Raw genomic sequence first — 19,433 nt, 5'->3', positions numbered from 1 at the left:
CCTGGCCACCCTACAGCTGCTGGCTTCAAGCACCCACCGAACATATATGTGCCTTAGTTGATCAACACCTGCAACCCATAGTAAAAAGACTTTGATCCTATATTAAAGACACTAACCACTTTCTAGATTGTCTGAAATCTGTGCCCATCCCGTTCCCACCACACCCCTTGCTTGTCACCATTGATACTACCTCCCTCTATATGAACATCCCCTAGGTACACGGTTTGTCTGCTGCTGAACATTTCCTCAGTCAGCAACCATCTGATTCCAAACCTATGACACCCTTCCTGCTTACCTTAATCAGCTTTATACTTTTCACTTCACCTCTGAGGGGCACAGATACAACAAAACAGGAGTACGGTCATGGGAACAAGGATAGCTCCTTCCTATGCCAACTTTTTCATGGGTCGCTTTCCAGGGATCCATAAGTCTTCAGCCCCTGCTTTGGTTTAGATACATTGACGACATCTTTTTCGTATGGACTCACATATTTGTCCGGATGCAGACTTTTTACATCAATACACTACCATTCTCACCTCAGCCTCCACTAGATGTAATTACCCCACCACCCTAAGTCAAAAGCAGATGTCAGGGCTGTCACATCCAGTCCTGGTACTGCTGATCCCACTAAAAAACAACTTCATAGCACACCACTTGTCACTCAGTATTTTCCATAATTTCCTAAAATTGTCTCCTGAAATGAGATTCATTCTGACATTTTGAACACCACACCTAGAATACCTTTTTGTTGCCCACCCAATCTCCACAATGTCCTTGTCAGACGCTATGCTCCTTCTGCATTCATCACCCTACCCTATGGCTCCTACCCCTGTGACTTGTCCTATCCACCCTTCTACCACTCCCTATATCAGCCCTGTAACTGGAAAAAAAAAAAAAAAAATCTATCAAAGGGAGAGCCATATGTGAAACGACATGTCATAAACCAGCTTATATGCTAACATTGTTCGGTCTTTTACGTCAGCATGACTACCACCAAATTATCACTTAGGGTGAATGGGCATAGGCAGAGGGTATATACTAGCAACACACACTATCCTGTTGCAGAGCTTGTTCTACAACATGACAATCATGACCTCGATGCCCGTTTCATCACAGCACTATCTGGATTCTTCCCAACACTCCAGTTTCTCAGAACTCTGAAGGTGGAAATACTGCCACCCACATGGCCTCAGTTTACCATATCTAAGCCGCACTCGAATCTAAGCCGCACCTGAAAAATGAGACTCGAAATCAAGGAAAAAAAATGTTCCCGAATCTAAGCCGCACCTGAGATCTGAGACTCGAAATTCAAGTGGAGAGAAAAGTTTTAGGCCGCACCTCCAAATTGAAACAAAGTTGGTCCATTGTAATATGAGACACAATTTAGGTCGAATGAATGACGATACAGCTACATTAGTTTGGTTCGAGTCATAAGGTTAGCAGTTAAGCTTTACCAGGTAGCCATTGCTATGCGTCAGGCACTCCATCCGTATTTATACGGGTACCTTTCCTTTTTCATGTGCTTCGTCTGGTTTGAATCGATTACTTATTTTTCTTTGATCTGATAAATGCCATTCTCTTTGTTATAGGTGTTTACGTCACTCTAAGTTGAAAATGCATTATTTTAATGTGGCATGCATTGTTTGTCACATTCTGATAATGAGTGTTACGGCCTGTCGCCGCTCGTGGCATGGCTTGCTTTTTGCTTTTGAGCGTGCTACTGCCGTTTAAAAAAAAAAAAAAAAAAAAAAAGGAGAGAGAGAGAGAGAGAGAGAGAGAGAGCGAGAGAGGGATCGTCTCATTGGCGAAACAATGGCAAGAGACTGCTATTTGTTGGTACTTACACTGCTGCTTTCTTTGATAATGATCAACAAGAACCAAATAATAGACTGCGTATGATAGAAGATGTTCTGAACGAGAGTTTAGCGAAAATTTTTCTCTGTTTGAAAATCTTAGCAGATGCCTCTTTAGTACATTACATTCTGCACAGAAATTAGAGTCATCTTAGATTTAAAAATCTAGTCAATTGCAATGCTTCATTTCTGACTGTCTCACTATTACGCATAAGAATAATACAAATATAAACATGACATGATACGTATATTCTTCCGCATTTGCTGTTGTCTCCCTCTAGTTTCGTAGTTTATTAGGCAGACAGGATTTAAATGAGATAGCAGCAAAAACAAAAGAATACATGGCAAAATGTTTATATTCGTATTATTCTTATGGTGAAGAGAATAGGCCTACTGCATGTGATTCACAATTCATAAAAGTTCCTATTAGTAACCATCTCTTCTCACAGGTAGGAAAAAATTCAGAACGTAGAGTTGGCCATATTGACAAACATCCCAAACAGTCTTGCCAGTCGGATTTTCGTAGTACACTGAAATGCTGGTACATTTGAAGATGAACAATACGGAATTTGTATATACTTCTTTGGATGATGTATGAAAATGCAGTGGTTGAAACTCGGGGCGGAGAAAAAAAGCTTGTTTTCCACCTTTTTTTAAATTTATTTACTGACGCAGAGGTTTTGGCGCCAGTATTTATCTTTGTGCCTGCAAAGCATGCCTGTGTAGCGCTACATATATTTGACTGCAGAAGTTAGTTGTGGCGGCACCTACCAACATTTTTCAGAATTTCCGCTTACTTTGCACTGAATTCTAAGCCGCAGGCGGTTTTTTGGATTACAAAAACCGGAAAAAAGTGCGGCTTAGATTCGAGTAAATACGGTTTATTATTTTTTCTGTCTCAGCATATCTTCACAGTAACTACTCCTTTCTTCATTCAGTTTTTGTTTTCTACATCTTTCATTTTCTGACCTGTCTATTTTTCGCCATCTCCCTCCCACCGTTACATAATGCACTTCTCTTTTCACTCTAATCGACTCGTGCATGATGTTTTAGCAGTGATTTCTGTCTTAAATATTAACCTGACTTCCACATTCAAGATTTCAGGTTTTCAAATCTCTTACGGTGCAGTCCCTAACAATCAGTCTTTCCTTCTAATCACGTTCGGTAATTCTCTCCTGACCTGGGGTTCTGAGTGGGTTTTCCAAACTCTAACCCTTTTCCTAAACCTCTCCAGTCCTTTTCCTTCACTCTTCCTCTCCCTTCAATCCTTCTGTGAGAAGAAGGATCCACTGGCTCCAAAAACTTACATACGTAAAATCTTTTTTTATATGTATGTGCCCTGCCGCCACTTGGTGAGTAGTTTTTTTATCTATCCAGTTACATTATACTGTTAGTTTGCTAACTATTCCACTTAAAAAATTTCACTTTCTTGAAACATTTTGGCAGCCTTTGGGAATCCCTGTGTACACTAAAATCACCGTCATAAAGTAGTACCTATTATTTTTATCGTTTTGTAGTTACACTTATCTTTGTTAAACAAACTTACACCACTGCCTACTGTGTCTCTGTTCCTTCTAATATCCCTGTCTTTCATATTATTAACTAAGCTGTAACAATCTTATACTCTACCAAATTGTAATTTTCCATATCACCCATGCAGTACAAAGCTTTAGTCAGCACACAGCAAGCTGTCATAATGGAAGTCACTAAGTCTGTGGAACTGCAAATTATTTGTGTGTCATTAAGTATTTTTCAGTTCAACTTGTTTATGCAGTCCGGGAGCAGTAGTGAAATTGCAAGTATCAGGTAGCTCTCTATGCCAAACAGTTAACATGTGAAGCCATTATGTTTTTCAGAGATGTGTAAATTAATATAATAGTCTGCCACCTGTGAAATTTGTGACTTCTTGTTAGTGTAGCTTTCTATCTGATTAAAATACAGAGATTCCTGCATGTTACAGAGATGACCATCAGAAAGGGAATATTATGTAGCAATAAATATGAAGAGATTGAAAATCATTTGCTATAGTTTTGTGTATTTTCTTTCACAAATGTGCATCATGCCCATTAATAGCACAAGGGATCCACCTGCAGTGAGCACCAAGCCTCATGACTAACAATGCTGCCCCGTAATTTATTTATTGAATTTTCCTTCAATAAAATTAATTTCTTCATACTTTCAAAACAGAGGGACAACTGAAAGTCTTATTCCTAAGACGGAGGGATTAAGTTGATCTGTTTTCAGCTCTGTCAGCACTTCGCAAAGTCGCCATCATCAATCACACAGTGTATTGCAATTTTAAAGGCACAGAATAGACGTACTTCCGTAATTGTACTGGCTGCTCTAGATTTGCCGGACGAGGATGAGGTGGACTAGCTCGTGGGGGCCTCATCTTGATGGGTGAAGGTGTGGAAAACATACGTCGATAGCTAGAGCGCACGTCCCACTGAAAGAGGCGCTGACCACCAAGATCGGAGTGCGCCCGTCTGACGTGTTGGTGCCGTCCCTGCTGTGCTGCACGTGTCTGTAGATCTGCCTACAAACACAGGAATAGAAATAAGTCTTACCGGAAAATTCTGTCACATACTGATAGTAACACATCAGAGCAAAGGTAATTCTTACAAAAACCAAATCAAGGAATACAATTAAAACTCCATAGGTAATAATGCTGTTCTCTTAATATAAATCTACACAAATGATACACATTTTTAAACAAAAGTACATAAAGATTGCGAAAAATGCCTTCAGAGAGTGAAACAATAACATAAGTAAAGAAAGGTCCTCAATTTCTGGTATCTTCTACGACAAGACCCACGCTTCACCCTAAGAGTGAATGTGACACTAGTATTTTAATGAACTCAAGTTATCCAGAAAACTTTCAAAAACCCTTGAAGATTAAGTACTTGACATACAAATAACCGAAGGTGCGATTCGTAATTCTGAAACCATTAATCTCTTCATTTTTCTCTGGCACACCATATACATTTATTTAAATGAATTAGCGATTGCCTGGGTCCTCACTATTAGACACACATCTAAAGTATTTTTAGAAAACAGTCTACCACTTTTCAAACAAATGATTGCACTAAAAATGTTACAGATATAAGTCCACCTCTACAACCCTCATTTCTTGAATTTTTTTGTTTATTTTAGCAAATGTAAAAAACAAGCAAGAAATTTTATGAAGAATGGAATTCTGAAGCCTGTGCCATCCCCCATTGCCTGTGTCATCTCCCAAACTTACTTACAATTACAATATTCACGAATTTTTCTAATGAATATGTCTGGAAATGAGTGATTGTCTTTTTCACTTATGATAAAAATTATGCAAACAGTGATGAACGAACACAAGAGTATGATAACTCTCTGCTAGGACATACTTTCAAGAACCTTGCACTGAATATGTACACAACTGCTTTGAACTTTTGTTATATCATGCACATTCCTCATCTTTAATGAGATTATCTAAAAAAATCTGATGCCCGTTGATGTCGTATGATTCTTCATATGAAAATATAATCCACAAAAAATGGACAATATGAGTATACATAACAGTTTCATTTTTATACACAAAGAACAATTAGGAATTATTTTAATTACCTGTGCACTAAAACAGTGTAAAAAAAATTGTTCTTATCAAGAAACGAAGTAGAGTTTTTGAAATTATTTCCCTCATTTTAATTTACACACAGCTTTTTTCCATCCCTAATCCTAGCTGTGGCACCAGATACATTTGTTTCTATCACTAATGATTGCAACACCAACTGAGAACACATGCACTCAATGAATTTTCTCAAAAGGCTTCATGCACTTTGGCATTTAATTCTTGTTATTTACATCATTGTTACTAGATTTGTGTGTGTTCTGTAACTAGCAGTTAGATCCCACCTTTGCTAAATACAACATATGAGAACTGAAAATTCCATTAAATGAAGCAGAAGTTCTTTAGGATTAACATTTGTGATATAATTTCTCTGCCAAAATACAAAGATTATGGAGAAATAAAAGAATGTTTAAAAGCATGGTTTAAAAAACTACCTTTTAGTGTCCTCATATTATTGTTGAATTTCATAACTGTATTCAAACTTTTATGCAAACATAATGCACATGAAAACTAGCCAATACACAATATTTCACTAAAGAAGTCTCAAAAATGACAGAATGGAGGCAGTTGTCATGCCGTATTTCCACCTCATATGATGATTACGCCACATCCTGTTTTATTTCCTGCCTTATCTCTTAACTTATGTGCTGTTTGGGTTTGTGAGTCCTGTCAAAGACCAAAGCAACTATAAATGGCAGGGGAATAACACACAATTCAGCTAATACAAGGTAAATATGTAGTGAAAAACTTAACCTTACAGCCTTTGTCTTGTTGCAAGTCATTTTGTTATTTTAGTAATCAATATCTATCAGTTTAGATGCAAGTGACATGAAATGCATTATGTGTGTAATATATCATTTATTATTTAGCGTTTTCTTCATTCTCCCTGAAAGTGTAAAGATCCCTTCATGGATTTCATTTTGCTTACAGTAATGACAATGAAGTAAATAAACTGATCGTCTTTGATTTACTTTCCCTGGCGCAGACACTGAAAAGTATTTGGGTCTATACATTTCAAAGATTTATTCAAATGAAAAGTGTCAGCTCACCTTAAACTTATCTATGAGGAGTTGCTGAATAACTTCTGACTGTGGTCGAGATGACTTTTCACTACTTGTTACTCTTCTTCTTACCTAAATGAAGAGAAATAATTTTGCATTGGTTTACAGTAATCCACATCTGACATATTTTCTTTACAATGCAGAGTAGAAAAATATGCCTTTATAAAATATTAGTCTTCTCACAAAAATCAATACTATAACAAAATGACAGATGGGAATTAAAAAAATATAATCATAATTAATGAAAGCCTTGCTACAGTAGAATAATTAGTAAAATACTCCAACTAGAGTAAATATCAGTCCTGTTCTTTTATAACCTATTTCAATACTTATCTGATACAGTTCATGAAAATCACTAAAACCTAAATTACTAAGGCTGGGCATTGAATTTAACTTCACTGCTGCAGAGGAATATCTAATGAAAAATGCATTAATCTACACCTGAACTGACACAAAATTATTTAAACCTTCTTTCATTAGAATTTCAGCAATAGTACAAAAACTTAAAAAGAGAGAAAAGAAACAGAAAGAAAGACTATTAACACATATGGAATTTTGTTCTTTTTTCTTTTCCTTCAGAAGCCTCATGAAGTAATTTTTCCTATATACGCAACTAGTAAAAATCAGTACCATGATGGTCAACCCAAGTGCTCATTTTTAGCTCTAACAGATATATAACTGTAAAAAGATGTCTTTCAGTTTTTTTAACTCTGTTTTGGCCAAGATGGGGATCAGAATAGATAAATTTTCTGTCAACCATGGGTCTGTGGAGAAGACAGAGGAAAGTATTATGATGTGATAATGGGCAGCATTAGCCTATTTAGTATGTCTGCCTACAAAAAAAATTTAAAAAAGTATCACTTGATAACAAAGGGATGTGGAACTTACACTGCTTCAATCCTCAATAGTGGAAACTGCTACCTAGAAATTATTTTTGAAGCTTGTTCAGTTTTCTGTTAAGTTAACTGTGTTGTATGTAACTGTGAACGTATCAGAAGAACCAACATATAAGGATTGCCTCAGTGTTCACACAGAGTGGCCTAAAAACTAGATTTACAAGCATTTTTGAGACTGTAAATTCATTCAAGCATCTTCATACCTTAACCCATCTGATTTACCTCAACAGTAATGTGCATAGCCATCTTCGTAAGTTCTGTGTTTAGCTATGATATCATAATGTACAACTTTCACAGGGAACAGTATATTTAACATTTATTATGGACACCAAATTCAGTTTGATAAAATTACATCTCTAATTTTCACTGAACCAATGAATTCTGAATTTCACTTCTACAGAAAAAAATGTTTTCAATACAAAACCAAACAAAAATAAATATTACTACCAGAATTTCTATATCAATTAATACAGTCTTAATTTCCATTAAACTTGAAACAACTTTTACTTCCTCTCTTCATCTACCATGTTTTAAAACTTTAAATTTCATCCCTTTCTTTCTACTCACTATATTTTCCTACCTCTTGATAGAGAACCTATTTCAAAGCTTGAACAACTACAATTACATGATTTTTATTTGAACCTTACAGCCTGGTTTCAGTTGTTCTATCTTAAACAATTAGATTTCTTTATACTACTTTTTTGACAGCAAAATTTGTGTGACTTATTTTGTTGGTTTGTTTCTTGTTCCACTTATAAGATCGGTTTGTGACATTAATCACCAATTTCACTGTGAATAGTGAATATGCAAATCACATTCCATTACAGGTATTCACAAAATGTATTTAAATACAGTTACATGTTTGTATGCCACTATGACAGGTCCAATGTTTTTTGGAAAATGAGCCCCTTCTCCTCCTTGCCTTCAGTATGGGTCGTAGAATTAGCCAATGAGTCAATTTGTCCAGTTACACATATCCATTTATTCACCAATGCTTGGGCACCTCCTGCATCTTTTCTTTGATGAATATGCTCCCTTAGTTGCGATAGTGTGTGTCTCTCATCCTCAGTGACACCGTAGGAAGAGTAATATGACCAAATACCTGTCTTAATGTCTAGGAAACCACAACAATATTTCTTCATTATGTATTAAGCACAAACCAGATATTATTATTTGGTAATGTTATCATCAGCTCCAACAACAAGAAACACTTTTCCTACTGAATAGTACAGGCAGTTAAATGCCAACATGAAAACTTCAACTTTCCCTCTTTGTGATGCTTGAGAAAAAAGAAGTATGGATGTTCCATCATGCCAGAAAAACAATATAGCTTGATTATATTATTCAATAATTTGTTACCACCCTACGTGGCACAACATTTAGCAAGTAACTAAATAAGATGTTCTTTACTTACAGCTGGCGGGCTATCCATTTCATCTAGGGGCTCATCATCAACAAGGTGATCAGTATCGTGTGATTCAGAGCTGTCACCTCCAGTAACATGAGCCGAGCCAGGCAGCATCTGTAACCAGACGTATCCTCTAACGAAAACTAAATTTATTATTAATTTAATAAAAATTAACAAAACTGTTGAAATGAAACTGGTAGCTAGTCCAGCTATTGTGTTCACTGGTTCTAGACATTAAATATTTCATAGCATAAGGCTGTCATAAGCATTCTGTTGAGTAGAAAGTGTTTACACTGTCATCCATTAATCAGAAAACCACTTCACAAATGAGTGAACAAAAAAAAAAATATGGAAGGAAGTTTAGAATTTTAAGCAGAAATAATAAATGTTCATTGAAGTACTCGTGGAAAAGCTAGTGCTTGGTTGTCTCGGAAGGATGCTTACATTGTGTCTGCACCTTCGGGTTGTAATTCTTATTCTGTACTCCATCTTCCTCTAATGCTGCTTTGAGGGATGAAGAGTGCATGTTTCAACACAATGCTGACGAGACGAGTCTCTGACAAGGCTATATGAATTACAACATTTGCACATTCACCTTCAAACACTCATAGGGACGATCCTCATGGCTGAAATTACCCCTCCAAATCTCACTGAACCCTCTGACTGCATCAGAGCACAGCTGTCAACCTAGAGAAGAAGCTATCAGTTCACATGCCAAATATAGAAGGGGCTCTGACCCCCTGCCCCAGAAAATTTTAAAAATTAGGAGCCTGATTTAGGCTTTTAAATGCTATATACAGTATATTTCACACATAGTTCACTGACCCCTGATAAAGAAGATATATTTAACTGGCAATTTATTTATTTTTATTTATTTAAATTAATAGTAGTAATCATTTTCAATACCCCCCTGCCACATCCACATTTTCGACTGACTGCTGCCTCCTATGTACACCCATCTCTGTCTTGTAGAAAGCATTGTCCCCTCACCCTTTTTATTAGCCTTTCAGTATTTTTCATACAATTGGCTTCGTCAAAGTTTACAGAGGGTTTTAGCTTCAGTGCGATATTCAAATAGTTACAGAAAGGGGAGAAAAGGAACTAAAGACCTTTTCTTCCGCATTATGTAAAACAATGTTTTACACAGTAATTAAATACACACATAAGAAAAGAATCACAGTAAATAACTAGCTTATATAATATCAAAACATTTTCTTCATAACTTAGTTAAAACATATATTTTGATGATTAGTTTCTAAGAATTCTTCGGTTGTATAGAATTCCTTGGTTTTTTAGCCAGGTTTGCAATGTATTCTTATATTTATTTAGTGGTACTGTACGAGCTGAGCATGGTAACTTATTGAAAAATTTTATGCTTAAATACTTATAGTTATTATGGACTGCAGCAAGTCTTGTGGAAGGCAAGTCCAGCAGGTGACTGTTTCTTGTACTGTGTGCATGCACATCACATCTCACGTTCAATTTTTTCAGATTTTCTCTGGCATTCAGTAGACATTTATATATGTACATGCTTGGCACTGTCATCACGCCAAGAGATTTAAAATAATTTCTGCAGGACTCTCTGGGTGCTAACCCCTCCATGCACCTGATTGCTTTCTTCTGCCATCTGAAAATACATTCAGCCCCTAGGGAGTTACCCCAAAGCAATATTCCATATTGCAGTTGGGAATGAAAAAAAGCATAGTATGAGTGGAGTAGCAATTGCTTGCTCACACTGTTTCTTAATTTATACAATAAGAAAAGTACTCGTGCTAGTTTACTACATAGATAACTGGTGTGTCCTTCCCATGAGAGCTTTTGGTCTATGATTAGCCCAAGTAATTTCACTGTTTTGTTTTCATTTTTAGTTACTTTCGAGATTAAATATTATTTCTTCTGTTTTTGTTTGATTTATGCACAGCTGGTTAGCCTGACACCAGTAATTAGCCATTTGCATCATTTCTCTGTTTTTGTCCAGTACACTATGTAAGTTCTCTCCTGTACTTATTAATGTCATATCGTCAGCATATAGTATGTTCTTACACAGTATGTAATTCGAGAAGTCATTAACATAGGCAATGAACAGAAAAGGTCCAAGAACAGAGCCTAGGGGTATTCCTCTTTCTATAGGGAGTATTTCTGACCTCTGCCTATTTGCATATACAAGTTGTAACCTATTGCTTAGATAAGATCTGAATAGTCGGAGTGTGTCATCTTCAATGCCATAGTATTTTAACTTTTTGATGAGTATGTCATGTGACACCGAGTCAAAAGCTTTACTTAGGTCAATAAGTGTTCCAGACATTGATACCCTTTTTTCACACCCTTCATAAACATTGGTTACCAAAGCTTCTACTGCTTTTACAGTTGATAGGTGTGACCTGAAGCCAAACTGTTGTTCATTTAAAACTTTGTCGGTTTCAAAATACCTGTATATCTGCTTATGCACACAATTTTCTACTAACTTGGATATGATTGGTACTATTGAAATGGGTCTGTAGTTATTTGGGAGGTTTCTTTCACCTTTTTTATACACAGGCAATGTAAATGTGAGCTTAAGACAGTTGGGGATTATTCCTTCATCAAGTACTCTGTTTGATAGTGAGAGAAGTGGCATTTCAATTTCTTTTGCTATATATTTAATGATGAGATTACTGAGTCCATAATAATCTTCTATTTTTGGAATTACTTAATTTGTTTATTGACTTATGAATATCATTTAATGTGATTCGAGTCCAAGTGAACTTCTCACTCCTTGTCTGTTTTGCACAAGTGAGCAATGCTTCTGCATCAGAGGCAGAATTGATGGGTGGGGTGGTGACGCTATTTACAAAATATTCATTGAGAATATTGCAGTCAATAGGGAAACTCGTTTCTTTATTGGTATTATTTATTTCCCTTTTAATGACAGTCCAGGCAGCTTTACAGTTATTTTTAGAATTTAAAATATATTCATCATTTGCACAGCACGTAGCATTTTTTATTTCTAATCTGTAAATAACAAATCCTCTCGTTGTTGTTGTTGTCATGCTGCAGCACTAAGAAATGAGAGACTTAATTTTTTGTTTACATCACTGATGGTAATGTGAAGCAATATAGCATTTTGTAGGGAATCATGCTTCTGATTTAATATTTTTATAACTATGACTCTGAATGTGTCAGAGGCACTCCTCTGCTTCAGAGAGAGTGACAGATTCTCAAATTTTGCTTCTTGTCCACTCCATTTCATAAAGAAATACAATACCAGCACTACAGACAGAGCAACAACAAACACCATCACTGCATAGCAGCATTTAGTGGTAGCATGTCAGGAATAATGTTCCTTTGATCAGTACTGACACAGCCATAGACTACTGGTTTTGTGTTGCCAAGAGGTCGACAACATGTTGCAAACATCAACAGTCCAGTAATAGCCATGAACAATCTCGCAGGACGTGTTTCGAAATCAGTGTAAACACGCCTTTAGAAAGCTATTGGTGGCATTTTGTGTTAACCACCGCGCCACCTTGCTCAGTTGCACGAGCCCTAATTCAAAATTTAGGTAACGTGCTACAAATTTTGTCAGGTAAAGGAAATATCTTTGGCAACATGTAGTTCACTACACATTCAATGGGCAATTCTTCCACTCTGCTCATTCTAGCATGGGAACGCACTCCTATTGATTCTTTAAGAGCTAAAGTTTTACCTCAATTTGTATGCCGCTGTCGCCACTGTTGCACTTTGCATTTCTGGCTGCCTTTTTTCCTTTCTTGCGTTCTTTGCTCGATCTCCATACCAGAGGGCCAAACCTACAAACAAGCAATATTTTCATGACACAGTACATCGGACTGTTTTGTTTACAGATTATAGCAGTTTACATGTGTTCCACGTAACAGGATGATGACTTTGTTTAATCACCCAAAAGTTCAGTTAGGATTTTCAGTTTCCTCAAAACTCTGTAGGTTATAAGCTTTTACAGCCTGCAGAAATTGTTTCATTACTGGTAACTGTCACCACTCTGTGCCACGCTATGTCATTGTGTGATCACCATGAATACAAGTTCTCACAGGAACAGGCTTTGAACTGTTGTCGCTGGAATGTGGTATCGACAGGCTTTGAGAGCAACGACACATGACGTTTGAGATTGGACAATTTTCACACTATCGCACTCCTTACCTTAAAGCACAACACTGTGAGAAAGTCAGTAAAGTACTACTTTGCAACCAAAAGTAGTCAGAAACAACCGAAGCTGGAATATTCAATTTTTATCCACAAAACATGCATATTTAGATATGGATCCACACTTATATTTTTTGTAATTTAAAAACACACATTTATTCAGAATTAACAAAACTAGTGGTGAAAACATCTACAATGAATGAACTAGAAGATGATCCCAAAATCCATGCTATCCTACCACTCTAGGTTGGTTGAGCAATGAAAAGGTGGCAGGAGAACTTCTCGACAGGACCATAGCAGGTCAAGAGGTGTAATACTCAGAATGTAAGTGGTGGTCATCATAAATTAAAAAGCCACCCTTACTTTCATGTGAATCACAAATCACCAAATGCATGTTACGCTCCACTACACTCACAATCATACAATAGGAAATGGACCTGGAGCCCAAGAACCCACAGGCAATTATAAGGCACCCATGATTTAAAAAAAAAATTACAATTCAATGCCCTTCTTCATTTTTCCTTATGTGGCTCCAAAATCAATTGTTTCTGAAGGAGAACTTCAGACTGACTTGTAACAAAATGACCTGGAACTTTTTTCCCTGGCTATTAACATTTCAAACACCCCAGAATCTCTCCCAGAATTGCATGAGTCTTTAAGAATTTACATGGCTATTTCAGTAAACTCAATTTCCTCAAGAATTCCTTGTTTTCCATGCTTCCCAAACAAGTCATCACCTTGAAGCAATCATTTATAGAGTAACATTGTAGCGTACTAGCATGAGACCGTTTATCTGGGTAAGGAGACCTATACTCGTACAAATCCTGCAGTACATGGATATGTACTTCAACCTAAATTATGTCCCTTGTCAAACAAGTTGTATCAAGACACATTTATTGTCATATATGTCAAGAGTTACATTACAAAATAATGTTGCCAGTAATCAGTAACTCACAAATGAAAGTTAAATTCTCAGGTCATTAAAGGATACACAAATGAAAGGTACATGAAAAGTTGGTAAAATATGAGATAGTCATGGGGAAGAGTCAGGGAGGGTAAAACTGAGATAAAAATTATGTAATATAATAGAAAGGACATATTCAAAATGGAGAGAAGTGTTCGGGTATTAGAGGAAAAGATAATGCAGAACAAATAGATAGAGTTTAATGGCTGTAATCAGGTAGATCAAAATTCTTACATTATTGTTCCTAATACCACTAAAATTGAAGAAGTTTTAATTGAAGCAATGAAAATTATTAATAAGAATAGTAAGAAAATAAGTTGTGGGAAAGAATGAAACAATGGAGGTAGAAGAAACTGGGACAAATTATACCAACTGCATGATGTAAGATTGAAGAGTCAATGGCTGTCTCCAGAGTTCACAAGCACTGGTGCTGTGGGAGAAAAAATGAAATAAAACAAAAATAATCAATAAATTTACTCTTGTAAGCACAATAAATTTCATATTCCTCAGTGTCTATATGACAGGAAACACCAGTAACAATATAAACTTTCACATCTTTCAATTGGTCAAATAATCAGATTGCTGCAATAACTCTCTTACAACAGCCTCATGACAGCACCAGGGAGGAGACAACAATGCCCTCAACGATGAGAATTATATCCCAAATTCATCATGAACAACATCAACTAGAATAGTAGTAGTAACAATATTATATAAGTTGTGACCATCTGTAGAAAATGTAACAAACATACATTTGTTTTCAGGAACACACAGCAATTAGCTTACTTGAACTTAGGATCTGATCCTGTTTCCTCCTTTGTGGGTTCTTGTGGTAGTTGTTCGTGTGACTGTGATGTAGCTAATTCATCATCAGCACAATTCTCCTCTTCAACGTCTCCTTCACCATCTTTACTAGAGCCAAGCTCAAGGCCATCTTTACTGCCACTCTTCTTGTGAAATTTAAAGGCAAAGCTTTTGCGAAATTTCTGTAGAACACTCTCTGATGTACTGCCTGCAACAAAAAGTATAAAATATATTATCAGAGAATGTCTTCAAAATTCTGTATTTGGATGCAGATTTTGCAATACAAATTTAGAGAATCCCTTGCGACAAAAATTTAGAGTATCCCCTGGGTCTATGACAGTACACACAGGCATTATTAGAAATTGTTACCTCTAGTACATGTCAACAGTCAGACTCACAGAAGGAAAGAGGAAACTTTCGCACAAATGACATGCCCATATGAGATACAAGGCAGATACACAATAATTATGTGCAATTTAAAGCAAGATTTTAAACATAGCAGACAAATAAACAGATAATAATTCAAAGGTATTCAGTCGACAGATATCTGGGTGGTAAAACACTAGACATTTCAAGTCTAAACAGAACCTGTAGCAAAATAGGAAAATGCTGTAGCACTCAGTAATGAGTAAGACAGAAACATATGTAAGACAGGAGAACACTACATTAGGACAGACTTGGAAGAGCACGTGAGCTTTGACAGGAATTGAGGCTAGAGGAAAACTGCATAAGGAAAAGTGTAAGAACTGTAAGTCACATTAAGTTAAGAAACAAATGTGCACCTCCTGGAAGGCAATATAAAAAAACTGCATAGGTAGTACTAACACACAAAAGGAAGTGTAGCTTGTGCCCAAATAGGCATTAAAATTAGGAGAATATTCAGTTAATAACTCTGGGAGGGAATGTTCTATTTCAGGAGTGTTACTAATGGGGTATGAAGGGGTGGCACTGTCTTAGATACTAAAATGTTTTATAAGGTAACGTGTGATTCATATCAAGAAAAAATATCTGACAAATATATTAATCGGCTGATTCATTTTGTGGACAACAACAAACAGTGTGGCAGCTAAAATACTGAATGCAGACTGGAACTGCATCTGGCATGAGCAGCAATTCGGTGTGGGTGGTGGGAGTAAGGAGGTGGCCTGGGGTGGGGAGGAGAGGGTAGCAGGGTAGGAGTGAGGAAAGGTGTTAATACTCCCTGTGAGAGTGTGGAGGGGACAAGATAAGGCTGCTAAGTCTCAATAAAACCCTTGGCATATCTGGAGAACGACTGCTATAACTACAGATGTGACTAACATAGGTGGCTAAGCTGTGCGTACGACCCTTCTTGGTATGGAATGGGCGGCAGCTGTCAAAGTGGAGAGATTATTGGTGATTGGTACGTTTGATATGGGTGGAGGTACTGATGTTGTCATCCTTGAGGTGGAGGTAACATAAAGGAAGGACAGGGTGGGGGTATAACTACTGTCCTGCTTGACGCACTCAACTCATTTAAATATCTGGCTGTAACACTGCAAAGTGATATGAAATGGAAAAGCATGTGAGAACTGCGGTAGGAAAGGTGAACGGTCAACTTCGGCTTATTGGGAGAATTTTAGGAGTGAGTGGTTCACCTGTAAAGGAGACTGCGTATTAGGACGTTGATGCGACCTATTCTTGAGTACTGCTCAAGTGTTTGGGATCCTTACCAGGTTGGATTGAAAGAGGACATCGAAGCAATTCAGATGCGGGCTGATAGATTTGTTACTGGTCGGTTCAGACAACATATAAGTGTTACGGAGATGCTTCAGGAACTCAAATGGGAACCCCTGGAGGGAAGACAATGTTCTTTTTGAGAAACACTATTGAGATACTTTCGAGAACCGGCATTTGAAGCTTACTGCCACGATTCCAATGCCACCAACACGTATTGTGTGTAAGGACCACAAAGATAAGATAAGAGAAATTAGGGCACATATGGAAGCATACAGACAATCTTTTACCCTCTCTCTATTTGCAAGTGGAACAGGAAAGGAAATGACTAGTAGTGGTACAGGCTACTCTCCACCATTTACTGTACAGTCAATGAAGAGAATGGGGAGAAAGTGTTGAAGTTCTAGAGGAAAGTGGGTAGGGTGTCCTCAATCTCTGTCCGGATCAGGAAGATGTCATCAATGAATCTGAATCATGTGAGGGACTTGGGATTCTGAATGGTTAGGAAGGATTCCTCTAGATGGCCCATGAAGAAGTTGGCATAGGATGCTGTGATTAGGGTACCCATTGCTGTACTACGGATTTGTTCATAGGTGACGACTGCAAAGGACCAGTAACGTTGACTTCTACCTAAAGGATGGCTACATCAGTACCTCCATCCACATCAAACCAACCAAACACCAACAATTTCTCCACTTCCACAGCTGACACCCATTCCATACCAAGAAATATCTTCCATACAGCCTAGCCACCCACATCTGACACATCTGTAGTGACAAGCAGCTCCTCTCCAGATATGCCAAGGATCTCACCGAGGCCTTCATGGACCAAAATTACCCTCCCGGCCTTGTACAAAAACAAATTTCCCATGCTTTGTGTCTCCACCATAGCACCTCCCACATGTCCACTGTCCAGCAACAATGGAACACACCCCTTCACTCAGTTAGTCCCAGGACTGGAGCAACTGAATTGCGTTCTCAGCCAGCCTCGCAACTTCCTCCTGCCGTGCCCTGAAATGTGGATAATCCTACCCACTATCCTTCCCACCCCTTCTACAGCCCACAGTGGCTGCAATCACTGTGCTGCTTTCTATGTGGGAATGTCAACTAACAAGCCGTCCATCTGCACGAATGGTCACTGACAAACTGTGGCCAAGACATAGCTCGACTACCCAGTTGCTGTGCAAGCTGCTCAACATGACGTGCTTCACAGCCTGTGTCATCTGGATTCTCCCTAATGACACCAGCTTATCTGAACTGAGCAGGTGGGAACTCTCTGAACAACATATCCTTCATTCCCACAACCTTTGCTAGTCTGCCCTCCACCTACGTATCCCCTTTCCTGCTCCCACTAGAGTGCCCCCCCCCCCCTCCCACCCAAGCACAGTGTCTTAATCATGCACCTAACATTCATATTCCATCCCCACCATTGTCTCACAGGCAGCACTAACACCTTACCTCACTTCTACCCTGTTATCCCTACCCCTCCCCAACCTATGCCTCCAACTTATCCCCTCCACATACACCGGATTGTTGCTCCCATCAGATGCAGGTCCAGTCCGCAGTCAGGTCACAGTGGCTGGATACAGTGGCCATGGGTGTTTGAGTTGTGTTTGTGTGAAGGCGTGTGTGTGCTTTCTGTTTCCAAAGAACATCTTTTGGCCAAAAGCTTAAATGTGCACCACATTTCATTGTGCCTGCCTTCAACTCAATGCCTCCTCTATGTGGTGAGTAGCTATTTATGCTTTCCATAATAAACTGGCGTACATGCAAAAAACTACATACTTGATATGCTGCGTTGAGACTGCGACAGCTCCTTGTTGTCAGTCAGTCGATTGGTTGAAGTCTGGGATGAAAGATAATTTGATGAACCACTTGTAGCTTCCTTATCAGCTTCAGCTTCAGGCCATGTCCTAGGAGGGGCAAAAGGTAAATCGATCAGTAAATACATTGGGATGAAGTGAACTGTAAGCAATATCTGTTGGGGTTTGCTTATGGATGTCACAAAGCTCTGAGTCAATGGCAATATACATGGCTGAGTTTAATTTTTATACTGTTATATAATAATGGAATATTTTAGATTGAGGATGTATAATTTTCTGCTTCTGTTTCATTGTAAAAATAACATGATAAACAATTCACAGCTAATGTAAGTATTGTGTGAGCTATACTGTATGTTTTCATGGAATTTCAACACTTGCATATTTATATATACCACTTAACAAAACTTGTTCTACGGAATTACTCAGTGAAATGATACGTGCTACCATGAAGCAGAAGAAAACATTCTAGTGCAATAGTAGCTGAAGTAAAAGGATAAGAAATCAGAAATGCAACATTACCAGTTAGAAGCAAATCACACGTTTTACTTAAAATTGACCGAATGGGATGAAAACATAAAAATTTTTAAAAAGAGAGTGACTTGTTCTTATGCTGGCAAACAGAAAATAATGCGAGAAAAATATAAATGAAACTGTTAAAGTGCTGATACAAAAATGTGAAAGGTATGTATACAAACTAGCAAAGAAAAACAGTAACATGTAAAAAAAGTGCTAGGGAATACATCGCAGTGATTGAATGTGAGGACCTACCCAATCCACACCAGTTACAGCAATTTTGTCTACAATGTGCAACATATAATTATGGCTGTGTATTGTTTTGTAAGCTGTATTATGTATATGTCAGAGTAAGAAAGAAGATCACCATTTTTAATTGTCAAATCAATTATTAATGTTTTAATTAATTAAAATGTGTACTGAATTTCTCGAAGCATCTAATCTCTAAAAAGTTAGAACTGTAAATAACTGCAAGAATGAGTAACTTTACAAAAGTAAGGAATGAACATAATTATCATATGAAATAACTATATCCCAGTTTGTGAATCTTCATCAGCCTGGCCAGCCACTTCTGTATTACTATTTACACCAAAGCATATTTTCCAATGGCATTACATTTTTTCATTAACACAAAGTATTTATTGCAAGAACTGAA

General features: G+C 37.5%; 1 protein-coding gene and 1 long non-coding RNA gene across 2 annotated transcripts in view; one reads left to right on the top strand and one right to left on the bottom strand.

The window, feature by feature from the left end:
- The window catches only part of LOC124777752 (rho guanine nucleotide exchange factor 4), a 55,682-nt gene extending 37,214 nt beyond the window's left edge, over positions 1-18,468 (bottom strand). Inside the window, exons 1-6 of the mRNA XM_047253254.1 lie at positions 18,228-18,468; positions 14,731-14,956; positions 12,508-12,610; positions 8,829-8,936; positions 6,507-6,590; positions 4,175-4,389 (exon numbers count right to left, since the gene is read on the bottom strand). Of these exons, the coding sequence (XP_047109210.1) occupies positions 4,175-4,389; positions 6,507-6,590; positions 8,829-8,936; positions 12,508-12,610; positions 14,731-14,956; positions 18,228-18,393 (902 nt within the window). The 5' untranslated portion in view covers positions 18,394-18,468. The remainder of the gene's footprint in view (positions 1-4,174; positions 4,390-6,506; positions 6,591-8,828; positions 8,937-12,507; positions 12,611-14,730; positions 14,957-18,227) is intronic.
- Positions 6,041-19,162, top strand: LOC124777753. Its single transcript, XR_007015775.1, has 3 exons — positions 6,041-6,185; positions 8,831-8,948; positions 18,692-19,162. It is a non-coding gene; the product is annotated as an uncharacterized LOC124777753 (long non-coding RNA).
- The last annotated feature ends 271 nt before the right edge of the window (positions 19,163-19,433 follow it).

The sequence above is a fragment of the Schistocerca piceifrons genome, chromosome 2 (genome assembly GCF_021461385.2).
Source record: "Schistocerca piceifrons isolate TAMUIC-IGC-003096 chromosome 2, iqSchPice1.1, whole genome shotgun sequence".
Lineage (NCBI taxonomy): Eukaryota > Metazoa > Arthropoda > Insecta > Orthoptera > Acrididae > Schistocerca > Schistocerca piceifrons.
The sequence above is the reverse complement of the archived record's forward strand: the minus strand, read 5'-3'. Positions and strand labels throughout refer to the sequence as shown.